Here is a 15,004-nt window from a genome sequence, read left to right on the forward strand (position 1 = left end):
TCCTGGAACCTTTGGTCCTGCAAAGATCAGTGCTGGAACCTTTGGTCCTGCAAAGATCAGTGCTGGAACCTTTGGTCCTGCAAAGATCAGTGCTGGAACCTTTGGTACTGCAAAGATCAGTGCTGGAACCTTTGGTGCTGCAAAGATCAGTGCTGGATCCTTTGGTGCTGCAAAGATCAGTCCTGGAACCTTTGGTCCTGCAAAGATCAGTGCTGGATCCTTTGGTGCTGCAAAGATCAGTCCTGGAACCTTTGGTCCTGCAAAGATCAGTGCTGGAACCTTTGGTCCTGCAAAGATCAGTGCTGGAACCTTTGGTCCTGCAAAGATCAGTGCTGGAACCTTTGGTACTGCAAAGATCAGTCCTGGAACCTTTGGTCCTGCAAAGATCAGTGCTGGAACCTTTGGTGCTGCAAAGATCAGTGCTGGAACCTTTGGTCCTGCAAAGAGCAGTGCTGGAACCTTTGGTGCTGCAAAGATCAGTGCTGGAACCTTTGGTGCTGCAAAGATCAGTCCTGGAACCTTTGGTACTGCAAAGATCAGTGCTGGAACCTTTGGCGCTGCAAAGATCAGTCCTGGATCCTTTGGTCCTGCAAAGATCAGTGCTGGAACCTTTGGTGCTGCAAAGATCAGTCCTGGATCCTTTGGCGCTGCAAAGATCAGTCCTGGAACCTTTGGTCCTGCAAAGATCAGTCCTGGATCCTTTGGTGCTGCAAAGATCAGTGCTGGAACCTTTGGTGCTGAAGCTGCATATCAATGAATAGAAACTAATGATAGAGACAAAACGATCGACTTACCCGTGGTAAGTCGGAGGAGGGGGAACGTTTGCAAACAGTTAAGCGTAGACTAGTCTAATGCAGAGGAATTAAAGAGATTTAGAAAGATTGAGGAACTGGAATGAGAAATAGTCAGTGAAATCCAATGTCGACAAGAACAAAGCGATGAGACAACAACAACATGGATTTATAAAGCGCCTAGTAAAACATCCAGTGTCACTTCACAGAGACTATCATTGACAAAACTCACTGGAGAAGGAGATTAAACTTTGGTGTTAGTCTATAGGAGACAGCACAAGAAACTAATTTGGTTTCATTGAAACGCTTTAATCAGAAGAAGCGACATGATGCCATATGCTGCGAATGAAGTATTTATTTTAATTGAGAGAGAATTTATTCTGCATTCTGTATTATAGTCACCAGGGACTACCTGCTGATTTTGTGCACTGGGAAATTCTGATCTGCGTGACAGAAGCGTTTTATTCTGAGACTTTTTTTTTTCGATTCTCCTGCATTAACATTCAACTCAACTTTGCAAAATATATTCGGGCTTGAAAGGGATGCTGAGACCATCTCACGATAATTATGGATGAGGCAGGTCATCTGACTCATTCATGCAAAAACCGCCATGTTGATAATTCTTCGTAGGAAGGAAATAAAATCCCTGAAATCTGTCGAGATTCCACGTTTGTTTAGTCTGTGCTTGTTGGTTTCTGGGGAAATGTGTTTATGCTAAAAGCCCCTGAAATTGTACATCAGCCCCACCATCCATCCATCCCACAGTCACAGAAACTGGGGGAAATCCCAAATATTGTTCAAGGTGGAGATACACACAAGGTGTGAACCACATTCACTCCATCCATTGTGGAACCGCCTCCTGCCTCCCTAATTAGGAAAGTGAAAGGAGATGATGAGGAAATGCAGGAGCAGACAGGCTAAAATGGCGACAAGCAAACACCTCTCAAATTTGACCAAAGATCTCTCCTGTTCTATCTGCCTTGAGTTTTTCCAACAGCCAGTCTTTCTAGACTGCGGGCATAACTTCTGCGAAGCCTGCATTTTGCTCTTTTGGGAGGATAGCAACTCCTCCTGCCCGGAATGTCGAGTCCTCCTGCCTGGCAGAGTGCTGAGACGCAACAGACAGATGGCGAGTATCGTGGCGACCGTCCGATCCCTAATGACCACTTCAAGGGGCAGAGAGGACGGCGAGAGGCTGAATTTACTCTGCGAGGCGAGTCAGAGCCACATTGACGCGGCTCATTACTGCACTTCCAACACTAAAGATATAAAGGTGGGTTCAGTTTCACACCCAGTAATGTGGGAGTAGTTTTACGTTTCTCAGATTGTACTTCTGTAAATATTAAATAATTCATCGACTTGATCACCAGATCTGGGCTATTTTAGAGACAGAGAGACCTGAAGGGGTTAATGAGATCTGGTCGGTTTCTTGTCCTACACGTCAGCACTCCATAGGCAAGCAACGCCACACGATGGGCGTTTACAGTCAGCAGGGATGGAAAAATAGATTTTCCAGTAGCCTTGAATTGAAGGTATTTGGACTAAAGTCTTTTCCTGAACATCAGGCTAAACGTTGCTATCTTTGTTCCATTTTCCTCATTGCAATCACTAAAATGTGCAAATGCGGAATGCGACCAAGTTGTGGATGTAATAAGATTGCCACGGTAAACTGCAAATAGTAAAGGGAAATCAATCTGTAACCGGTGTCCGAAGCATCTCCTCAGCTGTGGGATCGCTGAGTATTACAGGGAGGATTTACATGAACTTTGACAGTTATTTGCCATTTGCTTCCAATGTCCAACGTTTCTCACACATTGCAGGTTAGGGCAAACTATGGAACTACAACTGGTGGGCTGTGAGGAAAATATAATTCACTCCCTATATAAAGGGAGTAACAAAGATGACGCTGAATAATAAAAACGCCTTCGCTGTCATATAGAATCATACAGCACAGAAGGAGGCCATTCGGCCCATCGTGCCTGTGCCGGCTCTTTGAAAGAGCTGTCCAATTAGTTCCACTCCCTTACTCTTTCCCCATAGCCCTGCAAATTTCTCTTTTTCTAGTATATATCTAGTTCCCTTTTGAAAGTTACTGTTGAATCTGCTTCCACCGCCCTTTCAGGCATTGAATTCCAGGTCATAACAACAAGTAAATTGTTCAACAATATGTCAATACCAACCAAAGTAAGAGTCAAGAGAATAATGCCGTCTACTGGGAATCGATTAATGTCGTGATTCGGTAAAATGGCAGACAGATCAATGTGGATGACCACAAAGATGATACAGACGAGAAAAGGCATCCAGCTCCTTCTCCCATGTAAATAAATTGCCTCAACACTATAGTGTCTAACTGCATCATGAATGATTTCTGAGTTTTTGACCCCGGAGATAATTCCAGATATTAGGAACATAGGAACAGGAGTAGGCCATTCAGCCCCTCGTGCCTGCTCCGCCATTTGATAAGATCATGGCTGATCTGTGATCTAACTCCATATACCTGCCTTTGGCCCATATCCCTTAATACCTTTGGTTGGCAAAAAGCTATCTAGCTCAGATTTAAATTTAGCAATTGAGCTAGTATCAGTTGCCGTTTGCGGAAGAGAGTTCCAAACTTCTACCACCCTTTGTGTGTAGAAATGTTTTCTAATCTCACTCCTGAAAGGTCTGGCTCTAATTTTTAGACTGTGCCCCCTACTCCTAGAAACCCCAACCAGCGGAAATAGTTTCTCTCTATCCACCCTATCTGTTCCTCTTAATATTTTATAAACTTCGATCAGATCACCCCTTAACCTTCGAAACCCTAGAGAATACAACCCCAATTTGTGTAATCTCTCCTCGTAACTTAACCCTTGAAGTCCTTGATATTAACCACTGATATGCGAAGAAGCATTTCCTGCTGTCAGTCTTAACTTATCTTTTACTAATTGTCCCTCCTCTCCTAAAGCCATGATATAACTTGCTGTTGATTAAACTTTAAAAAAAATATACTTGATATCTTACATACCTCGATAAGGTCCCCTCGAGCTTTTCTAACTATGCTTAATAACTCAATCTTCTGACAGTTGGAATCAACCCCGTGCCCATTTTCTGTTGTAGACACCAGCTTTGAAAGGCGATGAATACGATGCTGCATAATTGTTTTTGCAGAGAAAGGTAAACGAGCTCTCGCGCCGTGTCGAACTTGAATTTGCAGAACTGCACCAAATTCTCAACAAAGAAGAACAAGATATGAAACGAAGACTCAACCAGAGGGAGCAGGAAATATTACATGGACAGGGGAGCAACACCAGAGCAACGACGGAAATTAATCCTTCCTTCAAACAAGTGATGTGGAATTTTCTGATGGTACTTACTGAACCTATTGCTGATATTGTTATAAGGTCCAATTAGCCACAATTAGCAAAAAAAAAACTTCCCTGTTTTGTTAAGGCAAATCTCCTCCAAGTTTGGGCAACTTGAGTTTAGAGGTTAAATGTGCTCCATCAGTGCAATTATTCAAAATATTCAACTGACTTCGATTCGAGTGATCAAGCTGCACATGAAGTGCCGTAACCTTACAGGGCTACGGACCAGGTGCAGGAAAGTGGGATTAAGCTGGATCGCTCTTTTTCGGCCAGCACGGACACGACGGGCTGAATGGCCTCCTTCTGTGCCGTAACATTCTATGACTCTGTAACTTTCTTTGATTTGGAGTGGATTATTTTTTTTTGCTTAGAAGATTACTAGAGAAAGTGAGGTTCAGGAAACACGATGGGGGGGTAGAAGTCCATCTTGGAGCAGTAGTGCAAAAACAGGCGATATCACATGGGCCGTCCATTATACTCCCCGCCTAATATTCAGTGATTTTGATTTCAGTAGAGTTGAATTATCGGGCGGGCTGTATAACAGGCGGCTGAATTGATACTGCTCATTTCTGCCCCCTGGTCAGCCTCAGATAGTCAGATTGTGTAGGGATGGACTGCTTCGAAGAATAGTGAGATGGGCGCAAGATGTAGGGAGGAAGATGAAGCCAAACAACACGTTGTAGCAGCTATTTGTAGCCTAGTTATGACCATACCCAAGATTGGTCAGAACACTGAATACAGGAGTTGGGATGTCTTGTTGAAGTTGTACAAGACATTAGTAAGGCCACACTTGGAATACTGTGTACAGTTCTGGTCACCCTATTATAGAAAGGATATTATTAAACTAGAAAGAGTGCAGAAAAGATTTACTAGGATGCTACTGGGACTTGATGGTTTGACTTATAGGGAGAGTTTGGATAGACTGAGACTTTTTTCCCTGGAGAGTAGGACGTTTAGGGGTGATCTTATAGAAGTCTATAAAATAATGAGGGGCATAGATAAGGTAGATAGTCAAAATCTTTTCCCAAAGGTAGAGGAGTCTATAACGAGGGGGCATAGATTTAAGGTGAGAGGGGAGAGATACAAAAGGGTCCAGAGGGGCAATTTTTTCACTCAAAGGGTGGTGAGTGTCTGGAACGAGCTGCCAGAGGCAGTAGTAGAGGCGGGTACAATTTTGTCTTTTAAAAAGCATTTGGACAGTTACATGGGTAAGATGGGTATAGAGGGATATGGGCCAAATGCAGGCAATTGGGACTAGCTTAGTGGTATAAACTGGGCGACATGGACATGTTGGGCCGAAGGGCCTGTTTCCATGTTGTAAACTTCTATGATTCTATGTACACAGGTTCCTGTTTGGCTGTAGAAGGCTTTGGTTTATGGTTGGGATACATAAATCCGAGGTCATTGACATTGATTTAGCTAGGTCCCATCAGAAATAGCAGATTATAGGGATGCCTTCCTGGAACAAAGTTTCAGTTAGCTCATTCGAAGAGGAAAGTGCAGTAAACCGCAGATAATAATCTTTGCTAAAGCTGAATGGGGGCAATTTTAACTGGGTGATGGTGTAAGACCCACGTTAGCAAATTAGCCACCCATTATACACCTCTCCTGATTTTCCTCCCATTAAAGTCAATGAAAGGGAAAATCAGGTGAGGTTTATAATGGTCACTTGGAAATCATCCATTTTACACAATCGCCCAGAGTTAAAATCACCCCCGATTTTCCTCCCGTGTGTCAACTTTTCTTTCTTTTTCCACCAATACCTTTAATGAGACAGGGTTAAGGCGCAATATTGGGCAAAGTACAGGAAACTTCACAAACGTATTCAATCTGTGCTGCACCTGATCTGGAAACACAGACTGGCCAAAGTGACAAATGATCAATTTCTCAGCCCGCTGCTAACAACAGTTAAACAAAACGGCCTTTCTGGGAATGACTGTGCAAGTGGGAAAAGGCGATTTGGAGATTTGGTTAAAACAATAACCTGTTCCATTTCACCGCCTAAGTCTTTCACAATTCATATCTCGGATTAATATTAAAAATATATCCTGACAACCCTACTTTAATCATACTCTTTATCTCACAGTTGAATTCATAATACTTTTGATCTACTCAAACCAATGTGCTGTAGAGCAGAGGTTTCAAAACGAAGAGGGGACATGCCCCATCAAGAGGGTGCACTACAAGGGGGCTAAGAAAACCATATCCTCATGATCCATACAAAAATAAAGTTTCTTAGACAAATGGGCATGCCAGGGACATTAATCTCCGACGTTGGGCTTAGCAAATAAGTTTGGGAATATCTACTATAATGAAATATCACAGCTCACTTAACACACCCAGATACCATATTTATGTTTAATAGAAAAGTACTACCAATATTTTGTAGTAATGAATCTATCAAAGCCATATCTTACATATTTTTTATTTTTAGGAGATGAAAACAATTTTCAGTGGGTAAGTACTTACTAATTTCATTGTTTGATTATTTTTGCCTCACTCTGTAAGAATTGTTTATCCACAATTATTAATACGATTTCCTATTGTTTCTGAAGATCCAGTGATGGAATCAGGCAAGATAATGAAGTGCCTGTTAACTTGCTGATTGGTGAATTCGGAGGCCCCCTTCAACATGTAGTGTGGAGGCAGATGAGAAAATCCATTAGACCAGGTAGACACCGGTGTTCCGGGATGTACAAAGTCAATTGCGGATCAAAGTCTACATGACCCGTACACCAACGTACACTTACCCCATGTTGATTCCGATCGTACAGAGCTTATGGAAACATAATACTGATCTTCAAAATCTTGATCACAGCTTTAAAATATCATCCAGTTATTCATTCTGTTCAGAATAACTGTGTGATCATAATCAGATTTCACCTGGTAGGAAGCACAAATCACTTTGCCATGAAATGCATATTAACTCAGTTAAGATGGAATTAAGTGAAGAATGATGTAGTAATCTTTCGTACATATACATTATAGGTTGGCTTTTAGACCGGAAATGGTACAAGAATCTAATCCCAATGGGAACAATTTTAACAATATTGCACTCCATTGAAGTCAATGGAGAGTAATATTGGACAAGGTGTAAAACTGGCATTCCACCCGATCCCGTGGGCTTCCCGCCTGGCCAGTTAGGTTAGGATCACCCTTTCCCAGCAGAGGTCAATGGATACCTGTCAGAAGTTGGAAGACTGGCTGATTTCCCCTCTTCTAAGCCTAAGGACATTAGGTGAAGGCCTTAGAGGATGCGGAAAAGATTGACTAGAATGATTCCAGGGATGAGGGACTTTAGTCACGTGCATAGACTGGAGAAGCTGGGGTTGTTCTCCGTGGAACAGAGAAGATTGAGAGGAGATTTGATGGAGGTATTTAAAATCATGAAGGGTCTAGACGGAATAGATAGAGAGAAACTGTTCCCATTGGCGGAAGGGTCAAGAACCAGAGGACATAGATTTAAGGTGACTGGCAAAAGAACCAAAGGTGACATGAGGAAAAACTTTTTTACACAGCGAGTGGTTAGGATCTGGAATGCACTGCCTGAGGGGGTGGTGGAGGCAGATTCAATCATGGCCTTCAAAAGGGAACTGGATAAGTACTTGAAAGGAAAAAAAATTGCAGGGCTACGGGGATAGGGCGGGGGAGTGGGACTAGCAGGATTGCTCTTGCATAGAGCCGGCATGGACTCGATGGGCCAAATGGCCTCCTTCGGTGTTGTGACCTTTCTATGATTCTATGATGACAATTGTATTGGCACACTACAGTTGCAGATATCCAACTCGGTACTGTTCAAGGATCAAATTGCGAACCCTTAAGTCTCTGTGGAGCGTAGTTGTATCATGCAGTATACTTCTGTACAAAGGCATATGGACCATAAATGTTCAGATGTGCTCCAGTGCATTGAGTTGATGTGTTATAATTTGAACCCATTAAGGTAATCAGGGTGAAATTTAAATAAAGCATTAATGTATTACCTCAATATTTACATATAAATATGATCCAAACTACAGACTTTAACAGGTTAATTTCTTGGCGCTAATACTTTGTTTCTTTCTGATTCTTTACAGCGTTGACGCATTTGACCCTAACCCCGAATTCAGCTCACCCCAGCCTCATCCTGTCCGAGAACATGACCAGGATAAGAGTTGGTTACATGCAACAGCATCTCCCGGACAACCCAAAACGGTTTCAAAATCGTATCTGTGTGCTGGGATCGAAGGGATTTACGTCAGGGAAACACTACTGGGAGGTCGAGGTTGACCAGGGGGCCAAGTGGACGGTCGGCGTTGTGAAAGAGTCGGTAAACAGGAAAGAACTAAGAGAGATGATCACACGGAATGGCTACTGGGTCATAAGTCCCCATACAACTGATTGGGTCCAATCGCTACTGGAATTCTTTGTACAGAGGGAAAGAAACTTGAAGCAGATTGACCACCTCACACTTCAAGTCAATCCAAAAAAGGTTGGAGTTTACTTGGACTATGAGGGAGGACAGGTGTCATTTTACAATGCCGAAGATATGTCTCATCTCTACACGCACAGCGGGACACTGACTGGAAAACTGTTGTCTTTCTTTTCGCCTGGACACACATCAAATAACCAAATGAAGCTCCTTCAGCTGTCGTCGTAAATCCGATTTGCCTCGAGTTTTATTGCGATGAAAGTCATATAAACAATGCTTGAGAAACGAATCGCAAAAAGAAAACTGAATTAGGACACAAGGTTCTTATTTCAGAGTAGCGTTGAAGATTTTAAAAACTAAACACATAAACCAGCCCTTGCTCCCACTCTGAGTGATATTGTCGATTGTATTTGGAATCAATAAAAAATGATTGACTTTGTCCTGGAATAAACTATATTTGAACTAAACTGAAACTGTGCATTGAATTGAGGACATGGGGGGAAAATGCGATTGTCTGGGCTTTAAAGTGAAATTGAAGATGCCCTAGTAACCAATCGGAATACATAAAATAAACTAAAACGACCATCGCCACTTAAGATTTAGAAACTGTTAGTATTGTTCCCGCAATATACGGTGAATGTCCAAACCTAGAATAATAACACAAATAAAATCTACAAGCACATTATTTACTACACAAGATTCCTCCGGAAACACAGTAATAACACAAAGCTGAAGATGAATTAATTATTATTATTTTTTGTAGCCAAATCAAATTAATGGTAGAGGCCGGCTGGTGAAATTGGACTCAGGCAGTGACCCAAAACAGGGGCAATCACTTTTGCTGCCGGTTATACCACACATTTGATATTCTGTTCTACTGAAGTCATTGGAACTGCATAAAGGTTGGGGAGTATAACAGGGGAGCGTCTGTTTTGTGTCCCTGCCCATGTGTAATTTCACCCCCAAGGTTTCTTGGTTAATAGCTGGCATAACCCATTAAATCTACAAACCACTATCAAGATGGATGTCCACACATCTAATCGCACGCATGCACGCACACACACTCGCACACACAATCACACTCATACACTCACACACAATCACACTCATACACTCACACACACACAATCACACTCACACACAATCACACTCACACACACAATCACACTCATACACTCACACACAATCACACACACACAATCACACACACAATCACACTCATACACTCACACACAATCACACACACACAATCACACACACACAATCACACTCATACACTCACACACAATCACACACACACACACACACAATCACACTCATACACACACACACACTCGCACGCACAATCACACTCATACACTCACACACACACAATCACACTCACACACAATCACACACACTCGCACGCACAATCACACTCATACACTCACACACAATCACACTCATACACACACACACACAATCACACTCATACACTCACACACAATCACACTCATACACACACACACACACACACACAAGCACACACACACACACACACACACACTCATACACTCACACACAATCACACTCATACACACACACACACAATCACACTCATACACTCACACACAATCACACACACACACACACTCACACACAATCACACACAATCACACTCACACTCACACACAATCACACACAATCGCACACACACACACACAAGCACGCACACACAATCACACTCATACACACACACACGCACAATCACACTCACACACAATCACACACACACACAATCACACACACAATCACACTCATACACACACACACACACAATCACACTCATACACACACACACACACAATCACACTCATACACACACAATCACACACACACACAATCACACTCATACACACACACACAATCACACTCATACACACACAATCACACACACACACACAATCACATACACACAATCACACACACACAATCACACGCTCACACTCAAACTCACACTCGCACACACTCACACACACACTCACACATGACATATTGCTGCGTCTGTGTGCACTTCCTATCTGTGCCAATTGACTTGCTTTTGTCATTGTTCTTGTCACACTTTCGGGTCAACTATTTGTATTATAAATTGCTATGTCCATGTCTATAATGGAAATTGTAAACAATTTTACAACACCAAGTTATAGTCCAGCAATTTTATTTTAAATTCACAAGCTTTCGGAGGCTTCCCCCTTCCTCAGGTGAACGATGTGAAATGAAGTCCTCGAAATGAAATCGCATTTATAATTCACAGAACAATGCTTGGTGAGTACAGACAGTTTTTTCAACTGCCCGTTGCCAAGGCAATCAGTGTGCAGACAGACAGGTGTTACCTGCCAGGTCTCACAGAATATACAAATCACCAAAAAAAAAACAAAAAACCAACAAACAAAAAAAAACAGAGATAGAGAGGTAGAAACATAGAAAAGACAGCAACTGACCCGTTATATTAAAAACAGATAACATTTGTTCGCTGGTGGGGTAACGTGTAGCGTGACATGAACCCAAGATCCCGGTTGAGGCCGTCCTCATGGGTGCGGAACTTGGCTATCAATTTCTGCTCGACGATTTTGCGTTGTCGTGTGTCTCGAAGGCCGCCTTGGAGAACGCTTACCCGAAGGTCGGTGGATGAATGTCCATGACTGCTGAAGTGTTCCCCGACTGGGAGGGAACCCTCCTGTTTGGCGATTGTTGCGCGGTGTCCGTTCATCCGTTGTCGCAGCGTCTGCATGGTCTCGCCAATGTACCATGCTCTGGGGCATCCTTTCCTGCAACGTATGAGGTAGACAACGTTGGCCGAGTCACAGGAGTATGAACCATGCACCTGGTGGGTGGTGTCCTCTCGTGTGATGGTGGTATCTGTGTCGATGATCTGGCATGTCTTGCAGAGGTTACCGTGGCAGGGTTGTGTGGTGTCGTGGACGCTGTTCTCTTGAAAGCTAGGTAATTTGCTGCGAACGATGGTCTGTTTGAGGTTGGGTGGCTGTTTAAAGGCGAGTAGTGGAGGTGTGGGGATGGCCATAGCGAGGTGTTTGTCCTCATTGATGACATGTTGAAGGCTGCGGAGAACATGGCGTAGTTTCTCCGCTCCGGGGAAGTACTGGACGACAAAGGGTACTCTGTTGGTTGCATCCCGTGTTAGTCTCCTGAGGAGGTCTATGCGATTTTTTGCTGTGGCCCGTCGGAACTGTCGATCGATGAGTCGAGCGTCATATCCCGTTCTTACTAGGGCGTCTTTCAGCGTCTGTAGGTGTCCATCGCGTTCCTCCTCGTCTGAGCAGACCCTGTGTATTCGCAGGGCCTGTCCATAGGGGATGGCCTCTTTGACGTGGTTAGGGTGGAAGCTGGAAAAGTGGAGCATCGTGAGGTTGTCCGTGGGCTTGCGGTAGAGTGAGGTGCTGAGGTGCCCGTCTTTGATGGAGATTCGTGTGTCCAAGAAAGAAACTGATTCTGAGGAGTAGTCCATGGTGAGCTTGATGGTGGGATGGAACTTGTTGATGTTATCGTGTAGTCTCTTTAGTGATTCCTTGCCGTGGGTCCATAGAAAGAAAATATCGTCGATGTATCTGGTGTATAGTGTTGGTTGGAGGTCTTGTGCAGTGAAGAAGTCCTGCTCGAACTTGTGCATGAAAATGTTGGCGTATTGGGGTGCGAATTTGGTCCCCATGGCTGTTCCGTGTGTTTGGGTAAAGAACTGGTTATCGAAGGTGAAGACATTGTGATCCAGGATGAAACGGATGAGTTGTAGGATGGCGTCTGGAGATTGGCTGTTGTTGGTGTTGAGTATTGATGCTGTCGCAGCGATGCCGTCATCGTGGGGGATACTGGTGTAGAGTGCCGAGACGTCCATCGTGGTGAGAAGTGTTCCTGGTTCAACTGGTCCGTGGGTACTGAGTTTTTGTAGGAAGTCTGTAGTGTCGCGACAGAAGCTGGGGGTTCCCTGTACGATGGGTTTCAGGATGCCCTCGATGTATCCAGAGAGGTTCTCACACAGGGTTCCGTTGCCTGATACGATAGGACGTCCGGGTGTGTTGGCTTTGTGTATCTTTGGGAGGCAGTAGAAGTCTCCCACGCGGGGAGTACGTGGGATGAGAGTGCGTAGGATGTTTTGAAGGTCTGGATCGAAGGTCTTGATCAGTTTGTTGAGCTGGTGGGTGTGTTCTTTGGTCGGGTCTGCGGGTAACCGTCTGTAGTGTTCCTGGTTGTCCAGTTGTCGGTATGCTTCTTTGCAATAGTCCGTTCTGTTCTGTATGACAATGGCTCCTCCTTTGTCCGCTGGTTTGATGACGATGTTGCGGTTGGTCTTGAGAGCGTTGATGGCGTTGCGTTGTGCTCGGGTGACATTCTGGACTGTCTTCTGAGCCATTGTCATACAGAACAGAACGGACTATTGCAAAGAAGCATACCGACAACTGGACAACCAGGAACACTACAGACGGTTACCCGCAGACCCGACCAAAGAACACACCCACCAGCTCAACAAACTGATCAAGACCTTCGATCCAGACCTTCAAAACATCCTACGCACTCTCATCCCACGTACTCCCCGCGTGGGAGACTTCTACTGCCTCCCAAAGATACACAAAGCCAACACACCCGGACGTCCTATCGTATCAGGCAACGGAACCCTGTGTGAGAACCTCTCTGGATACATCGAGGGCATCCTGAAACCCATCGTACAGGGAACCCCCAGCTTCTGTCGCGACACTACAGACTTCCTACAAAAACTCAGTACCCACGGACCAGTTGAACCAGGAACACTTCTCACCACGATGGACGTCTCGGCACTCTACACCAGTATCCCCCACGATGACGGCATCGCTGCGACAGCATCAATACTCAACACCAACAACAGCCAATCTCCAGACGCCATCCTACAACTCATCCGTTTCATCCTGGATCACAATGTCTTCACCTTCGATAACCAGTTCTTTACCCAAACACACGGAACAGCCATGGGGACCAAATTCGCACCCCAATACGCCAACATTTTCATGCACAAGTTCGAGCAGGACTTCTTCACTGCACAAGACCTCCAACCAACACTATACACCAGATACATCGACGATATTTTCTTTCTATGGACCCACGGCAAGGAATCACTAAAGAGACTACACGATAACATCAACAAGTTCCATCCCACCATCAAGCTCACCATGGACTACTCCTCAGAATCAGTTTCTTTCTTGGACACACGAATCTCCATCAAAGACGGGCACCTCAGCACCTCACTCTACCGCAAGCCCACGGACAACCTCACGATGCTCCACTTTTCCAGCTTCCACCCTAACCACGTCAAAGAGGCCATCCCCTATGGACAGGCCCTGCGAATACACAGGGTCTGCTCAGACGAGGAGGAACGCGATGGACACCTACAGACGCTGAAAGACGCCCTAGTAAGAACGGGATATGACGCTCGACTCATCGATCGACAGTTCCGACGGGCCACAGCAAAAAATCGCATAGACCTCCTCAGGAGACTAACACGGGATGCAACCAACAGAGTACCCTTTGTCGTCCAGTACTTCCCCGGAGCGGAGAAACTACGCCATGTTCTCCGCAGCCTTCAACATGTCATCAATGAGGACAAACACCTCGCTATGGCCATCCCCACACCTCCACTACTCGCCTTTAAACAGCCACCCAACCTCAAACAGACCATCGTTCGCAGCAAATTACCTAGCTTTCAAGAGAACAGCGTCCACGACACCACACAACCCTGCCACGGTAACCTCTGCAAGACATGCCAGATCATCGACACAGATACCACCATCACACGAGAGGACACCACCCACCAGGTGCATGGTTCATACTCCTGTGACTCGGCCAACGTTGTCTACCTCATACGTTGCAGGAAAGGATGCCCCAGAGCATGGTACATTGGCGAGACCATGCAGACGCTGCGACAACGGATGAACGGACACCGCGCAACAATCGCCAAACAGGAGGGTTCCCTCCCAGTCGGGGAACACTTCAGCAGTCATGGACATTCATCCACCGACCTTCGGGTAAGCGTTCTCCAAGGCGGCCTTCGAGACACACGACAACGCAAAATCGTCGAGCAGAAATTGATAGCCAAGTTCCGCACCCATGAGGACGGCCTCAACCGGGATCTTGGGTTCATGTCACGCTACACGTTACCCCACCAGCGAACAAATGTTATCTGTTTTTAATATAACGGGTCAGTTGCTGTCTTTTCTATGTTTCTACCTCTCTATCTCTGTTTTTTTTTGTTTGTTGGTTTTTTGTTTTTTTTTTGGTGATTTGTATATTCTGTGAGACCTGGCAGGTAACACCTGTCTGTCTGCACACTGATTGCCTTGGCAACGGGCAGTTGAAAAAACTGTCTGTACTCACCAAGCATTGTTCTGTGAATTATAAATGCGATTTCATTTCGAGGACTTCATTTCACATCGTTCACC

At 44.7% G+C, this 15,004-nt stretch overlaps 1 protein-coding gene across 1 annotated transcript in view; it reads left to right on the top strand.

Annotated features, from left to right (window-relative positions):
- Positions 1–1,473: 1,473 nt before the first annotated feature.
- The window catches only part of LOC137304996 (uncharacterized), a 59,796-nt gene continuing 46,265 nt past the window's right edge, over positions 1,474–15,004 (top strand). Inside the window, 5 exon segments of the mRNA XM_067973768.1 lie at positions 1,474–2,064; positions 3,939–4,136; positions 6,570–6,592; positions 6,691–6,806; positions 8,209–8,767. Coding sequence (XP_067829869.1) covers positions 1,714–2,064; positions 3,939–4,136; positions 6,570–6,592; positions 6,691–6,806; positions 8,209–8,767 — 1,247 coding nt within the window. The 5' untranslated portion in view covers positions 1,474–1,713.

Source organism: Heptranchias perlo, chromosome 39 (assembly GCF_035084215.1).
Source record: "Heptranchias perlo isolate sHepPer1 chromosome 39, sHepPer1.hap1, whole genome shotgun sequence".
Lineage (NCBI taxonomy): Eukaryota > Metazoa > Chordata > Chondrichthyes > Hexanchiformes > Hexanchidae > Heptranchias > Heptranchias perlo.